The following is a 6,707-nucleotide window of genomic DNA, read 5'->3' on the forward strand; positions in this document are numbered from 1 at the left end:
GAACCCGTGACAGCAAATCAGGTCATTACAGTTAAGTGAAGCTTAAAAGAAGTTAGAAATGCTGCTGTACACGAGCAGTGTAGTAATTTTGTTCATTTCCATATTGGTAGTTAGTTAAATAGAGCTGTTTGGCAGACGGGAAGGGTTTGATTTGGTTTGTTACTTTTCACTGGGGGAAAAATAACTTTGGAATGCCTCTGGAGTTTATTTCAGGAGCAGTTTATTTGTAAAATATAATTTGACATAAAATTTAGTTTTAATTTCATCTGATTGTATTCTTACATTTTCTGACTGCTCAGGTCATCTTTTATGCTAGCAGGTAAATAATAATAAAGAGAGGCTTCTGTTTCAGGTGGAGAATTTGGGGAGTAGGGGGAGAAACAAGGGAAAAAAATCCAAAACCTTGAGTGAAATTTTTTGTGAAGGAAAGACATAGATCTGTTGTGTTTCATGAGAAGCAAAGGCTGGTATAGCCAAGGCCACTAACAGCATGGGGCCTTTGGGCCATTACTTGCAGAGTGGCAGAATTAAAGAGAAAATGAGCATTTGTAGTAAGTTACCAACGTCCCCAGAAGCACAGATACATGGCCAGCATTGAATGAGGTGTAATATGAGATCAGAATTGGTTAGTCATCCGGAATCCTCTCTTCTGGAAAGTCAGGAATGCTCTTCAGAGCAAACGTGGTGTTGTCAGTCCTTGTGCTCAGGGTGATTTAATGTCTGTCTGGTGAGTAGGAGTGCAGTCCCTTGGAAGGTAGGTGCATTCAGCAGAAGAACATGTTTAGAATTGATTGCATGTGTTTTAGTTGTCTGGGTGACTTGGTAATGCCATCTTGTGACTAGCCAGTTGGATAGTTTTTGTTTAAATGGTGGTGTGGAAACAGGTCTGCCGTGTTCCTGATGAAACTGTAAAGCTTACACAAGTTTGACAGTGCTGGTACTTAGTTTATGTCTAGAATAGGGTTACACAGATGTCTCTTGCCTGAAATAAGAGATGTAAGTGCAGAGGGATAGAGATTTCATTTTAGGTGTCATTTGCACAGGGTGGCAAGAGTGAGCATTGAGTATGCAAGGAGGAGAATCCTTGAGGGCAGGGAGGAGCTCCTGCGGAGAGAGGGTTGGTGGCTCACTTGAGATGGGAGGGCAGGCCTGTGTGTCCATGTTCTGGCTGCTGCTGGTGTGCTGTGGCTGCAGGTGTGGCGACTGCAAAGCGTCTGTTTAGGAATGTGTTGCATAAATGCACTAAATGAAGAGGCTTTAAACTGTATTTTTAAGGTATTTGACAATTAGTAGAAAGAAATTTCTGAGAGCATTGTTTTTTTAACTAATTGAGTGACAATGCAGTCATCCAAACAAATGTGGGGGGACAATCACAGATTTTGGTGGTTTCCAGTTACTCTTAAGAATTTCAGCTGAAGGACTGAAGCAGTTTTTCAGATGTTTTGTACTTTATTTTTTTAATGGAATACAACTTTTCGGATGTTCTTGTGCTGTAATGCTTGAATATATGCTTTCCATTTCCACTTTTCCCTCCTGTGATATGTTCTGATTTTCCCGTTGAAATTGTGTGAATGAAATGCACGTTTTTGTGTAAGCTAAAAATCTATAATGGCTTTGCTGTCAAAGGAGGCCTTAAATTTATGTAGCAGTTGAAGCAATGAACAGGGCTTTCAGGTAACTGTATGGTAATTTTTCTCCATGTGAATTTGTCTGTTTTAATGAAGAATACAGCTGACTATTTAAGGACTGGATAAGAATCGCCATCCCAGCAGCCTGCAATATTTTTGTGGAAGTGTGCAAATGTCCTTTCCTAGTCCTTTGAAAAATGGTGCATCTAATTTTTAGAAGGTTTTGAAGCAATGTTGGGGGAGTTTCTAGCATTTTATTGTCAGCCCCGGTTACTTGAGAAGAGACTCCAGACTAGAAGGGTAGTCGTGATGTTTTTTTCAGCAGGGATGGAGCACAGAATGAGAAAATAGTTCTCAAAGCTTTTTTTTCTTTTCCCTTCCAGATCTGTAGTTTCTAATTTATGCTCTTCTCACGTTGCACAATATTGCCTGTATGTTACTTCCTATATGTTAGTAGTGTCAGCGTTCCCGTGCTTGTTTTTATTTGAAGGGAGGGAGCATTTAATTGTCAGGTCTTGCAGCTGGCAAGACAGGGTGCTGATGTAGAATTTAAAAAATAAAAAGGAAAGGTGTTTGGTCGTAGGAATTAGGTAGGGGGCGAGAGAACTGTTCTTCGCAGAGCGCTGCTAAGATGATTAAACATGGCTGAGCAGTCCAGAGGGACTAAAAAAGCCGCCTTGTGTTCCTCAGGAGCCTTGTGCTGCCGGCACAGAAAGGGTCCCCTCGTGTTTTCCTTCAGGCTGTTTGAAGGGAGAGAGATGCTTCACAAAGCTGCCTCTGTGGGTCTCCGAGACAGTCAGACGTTTGTTGAAAACAGGAAAAAAAAAAAAAAAGAATCCAGTAGGTCTTTTATCAAAAGTCAATTCAAAGCTCAATATAAAGTTCAAACCTTTTGCAGCATAGATTATCATTAAGATGAAATATTTAGTGCCTCTGTATTCTGGTCATCTTTTGACAATAACCTTCAATGTATCAGAGGTGGCGGCTGCTGGAGAATTCAGTCAATTATTAAAGAATATCTCATTTTTCAGGAAGAAGGGTTGAAAATTGCTGATTTGTATTAACATGCCATCGATTAAATTGTCCCTTCCATTTTAAAGACCTGAACAAATTCTATAAACATTAAAAAAATTTACCTGCTTTGAATCTTTTACATTAGTTTTATAAAACCTTGAAACATGGCTATTTAATAGCCACTTCCATCTCTTGCCTCAGTGAAAGGTATAACTCTTTGTCCTGTAGACAATAGGGAGTCACATTTTTGGACTTCATGTAATGTTCTTCAGAGATAAGCCTGTCACAAATTATAGCTACTAATAATGTTTCAGGCTTCCATATGTGATAGTTGCAAGGTGAACACAAGGTTGGAGGCTGCGGAGGCTGCGGGAGCCCATGGTCCCCACCCTGCGCGGGGCAGCTCTTCTCCCGCAGCCGGCCTGCTATGTGTGACTGATCACCGCAGCTGGAGGGGACAGCCTGGGAAGAGAGATGGACAGTCAGCCGAGCGGTTGGAAGGATAAGGGTATTTTATTCCTTCACCTGTTCTGTTGGGTTGTTGGGGTTTTTTTTTGAGATGCTGCGGGTTGTTTTTAGCAGCTGGTGTCCGGAGCATGTGTCGGGTTAAGGAATGTGCCCGCCTGTTCGTGTGCTATGTGCAGAACCGTAGAAGGTGTAGGTTTGAAGCGGGTGCATGGGAGCAGTGCAGAGGGATAAGTGACTGATGGAGGTGAAGGAGCTGCTGTGACGCTGCAGATCTTCCCCAGTCCTGCAGAGCGTGTTAAAGAAATGCCGGCACGGGCTGAGCTCGGCTGATGTTCCTTGGAAATGCCTAGGTTATGAATAATTTAATAGTGCTGACCATTAACTCGATATAGCGTGGGGTTTGCAGTTCGTGTGGATCAACACTTCTCTGAGGGGAAACTGCACACAGGGTGGGGGGGGTTTCTTTTCGGCGTAGTGTGTTCGGATCTCTCCTTAAACGTGTTGGCTTTGTGCTTTTCATAATTCTGTTGGATTCTAGGTAAACCTCTCTCCCAATTTTTCAGCATTTACAGCCAGGATATCAAACTGGTTTAGGTAAATAAGTAGCTAACCTTAAATTGCTGTGGTTCTGACCTTTGTTCCTGTAACCACCAATGGGAGATTGCCAGTGTAAATCTGGATCATTATATTAGTGCTCAGTGTGTAAGAGTTTAAGCCTTATTTGAATATGTAATCTTCAAACTTCATCAACCATACACGCTTAAAAAAAATGTAATCGTCTCTGGATACCTGAATATCTTCCTAAAGGGCCCTGTCATGCTTGGTACTTGTACAGTTTTCCTCTTTTTTAATAATTATTTTTCAAAACCTGTGGGTTTTTTTTCCCCCTGAGACAAAATTGCCAGCTGTCTGGAATCCATAGAATGCTCTGTCAGGACTGAAATACGTAGCAAAATAGCCCTGCAGGGGAGAAAAAAACCTTTGCCATAGCAAAACAAGTTTTAAGTTTAATTTTTCATTAAAGAGATGAAAAATATCAGGGAAAAAATATTCTATGTTATTTAGTAATTTGTTCTGGGTATGTTTAAATGCTCAGCACTCCATACGTGAGGCCTGGAATTCTCGAGGTTGGGGAAAAGAAAAAAAAAATAAAAATAAAAAGGATGAGGTCAGAAAAAAAGTAAAAATTGAAAGATGCGTTACCTCTGGGTATTCAGGCCTGGTTTTAAGGTTTTCACTTCCAACCTGATGAGAAGGGTTGGTGGTGGTCTGCCCCTCACCACAACTATGAGTAGACCTTGCAGGGCCTACAATTTCAGGCCTTGAGAATAATGGAACCTTTCTTGAATTAAAAGTAATGAGTTGCCAATCATGAATGTTCCTGTATGGCACAGGGGGTGCTTTGGGGAGAACACACTACCCAGTGCAAGCTGTGCTGCTACAGCTGCAGGGAGGACAATAATGTGGGGTTTGTGTCCTTGGCTTCTGTGTGTGATGGAGCTGGCCTGAAAGGAACAAAGCAAACCTGAACCCATCCTACGTGCACATCTTGTGCTGGTATAACTGCTTCGAGCAGTGTTTTAAATTCCTCTTCCCTACTCTTTGTTTTTATAGTGTGGCATCCCCTCAGGTGGAGGAAGCTGGTTTAGCGCCTGTTTCTCCCTCCAAGGAAGAAGTCCTGACTGTCTTGAGGTTTTAATTGTCTTTTGACTGGTAGAGTTTAAAAGAAAATGGAAGCAGAAGAAGAAGGTGGTTTTCTGAGGAAGCAGAAGAGGCTGGTTCCTCTCTGTACGCAACTGTTCTTGAAGCCTGGTGTAGTGTTTTCTGATAGCATTTGTTTGTAACAAGTTGCAGGCTCCTTGTTTCTTAATGTTCTTCATCTGTTAGGTTGGGCTCCAGTGGCATGGAAAATGATGGGTAAAGTTCAGGGGCTGTTTACTCTATTCATCTTGCCCCAAAATAAATATAGAAGCAAATATTGCAACATGCTTCTTTCCACACTAAAAAATATAACTTGAAAAAAAATTAAATTATCAAACCTAAAACCTTTCATTAAAGGGCTGAAAAATATTAGGAAGAGAGATTCTGCAGTGTTTAGTAATATGCTCTTGATCTGTAACTAGTTTAAGTGTTCAGCACTCCATATGTCAGGCCTGAAATTCCTGGTTGGGAAAGAAAAAAAAAAAGGGGGGGGTGAGGGGGGGAGGCGAGGTCAGAAGAGCCAGAAGTGTAGTTTATAGTTAGACTTTCCAACCAAAGCACTAATTTCTGATTAATATAATCCTAACTTTGTTTTGGTCTGCATGTTTCTTGTGCTACAGCCATAGTAGTTGAGGAACCATAGTGAAAGTGGTACAGCTTGTGTTATTCATCACCACAGGTATTGATCATGTACATAAGTAGGTTGAAATAGGCTTAACCCTGGGGGATGGCATGACTTTTATTTTTAGCAATTTTAAATACAGGCCCCCAGGGAGTAATGGGTATTAAAGTGTCTAAAATTATTTATTTTTCTAATTACTTCATTGAATTGTCAGATTTTAATGGCCAAATAACGCTAATGGTAGGGTGAACACCACAGCTATACTCCCAGGCTATCCCAGGATTATCTTCTCTTTTTGTTAACATGCTGATAACCTCTCATCTGGGTTCTGGTTCAGCTGAGTTAAATAGTGGAAGAGGTTGCATAGGCTTGTGTAGCCCTTGAGCGTTTTAAATTTTTATTGTGAGCAATCAGGGCTTTGGAATGGTTTTCCCAGTTCCTCTACTGTGCACACATGCAAGGCTGTATGGTGAAGTAGCACTGAAAGAAAAACACTGCTTTGGTGTATTAATACTTGTTACCCAGTACTTACATTTTTGGGGGGGTGATCTGTTAGTGTCTGACTTCTGTTTTCTTTCTAGCATGTGTTCTGTGAAGTCTGTATTGCGTTACCTTGCTTGGGGTGCTGGGGCAGGTGTGCCAAGTCAGAAGGGTGTATGCTGCAGACTTGTTTTCTGACCCTTGGGATCCAGCTAGACAGGCCTGCCAGTCCCCCTGGATGTGCCGTCCCTCTGATGTCTGTTCCTGGGACAGGAAGGGCTCAGTTGGGTGAGCCCAGCTCCGCATCCTTGGCACCATGTGCAGCCCTGCAGTGCCCGCCCAGCTGGGCCAGCCTGTGATGGTTCTGCTGTTCCTCACCTGCAAGAAGGCAGCCGAGGACCAAACTGCCGTCCCACACATCTGAGCAGGGCAAAAGGAGGATTTTTTTGGTTGTCAATTGTGATTTTAAGTCGTCGTTCTGGTGTAGGAAAGTCTTGAAGGTGTCAGGCCCAGTCTCATGTTGGTGCCTGTGCTTGGCAGACTTTGACCACTGGATGGGGTGGCTTCTTCTGGGGGCTGGTGTGTCTGTGTGTCTGTCTGCAGCGGGGGCTGGTGTGTCTGTGTGTCTGTCTGCAGCGGGGGCTGGTGTGTCTGTGTGTCTGTCTGCAGCGGTGGCTGGTGTGTCTGTGTGTCTGTCTGCAGCGGGGGCTGGTGTGTCTGTGTGTCTGTCTGCGGCGGGGGCTGGTGTGTCTGTGTGTCTGTCTGCAGCGGGGGCTGGTGTGTCTGTGTGTCTG

General features: G+C 42.9%; 1 protein-coding gene across 1 annotated transcript in view; it reads left to right on the top strand.

Annotated features, from left to right (window-relative positions):
• Nucleotides 1-2,995: 2,995 nt before the first annotated feature.
• The window catches only part of LOC104394939 (reticulon-4-like), a 20,588-nt gene continuing 16,876 nt past the window's right edge, over nucleotides 2,996-6,707 (top strand). Inside the window, exon 1 of the mRNA XM_010004596.1 lies at nucleotides 2,996-3,150. Coding sequence (XP_010002898.1) covers nucleotides 3,117-3,150 — 34 coding nt within the window. The 5' untranslated portion in view covers nucleotides 2,996-3,116. The remainder of the gene's footprint in view (nucleotides 3,151-6,707) is intronic.

The sequence above is a fragment of the Chaetura pelagica genome, unplaced genomic scaffold (assembly GCF_000747805.2).
Source record: "Chaetura pelagica isolate M959 unplaced genomic scaffold, ChaPel_1.0 scaffold171, whole genome shotgun sequence".
Taxonomy (NCBI): domain Eukaryota; kingdom Metazoa; phylum Chordata; class Aves; order Apodiformes; family Apodidae; genus Chaetura; species Chaetura pelagica.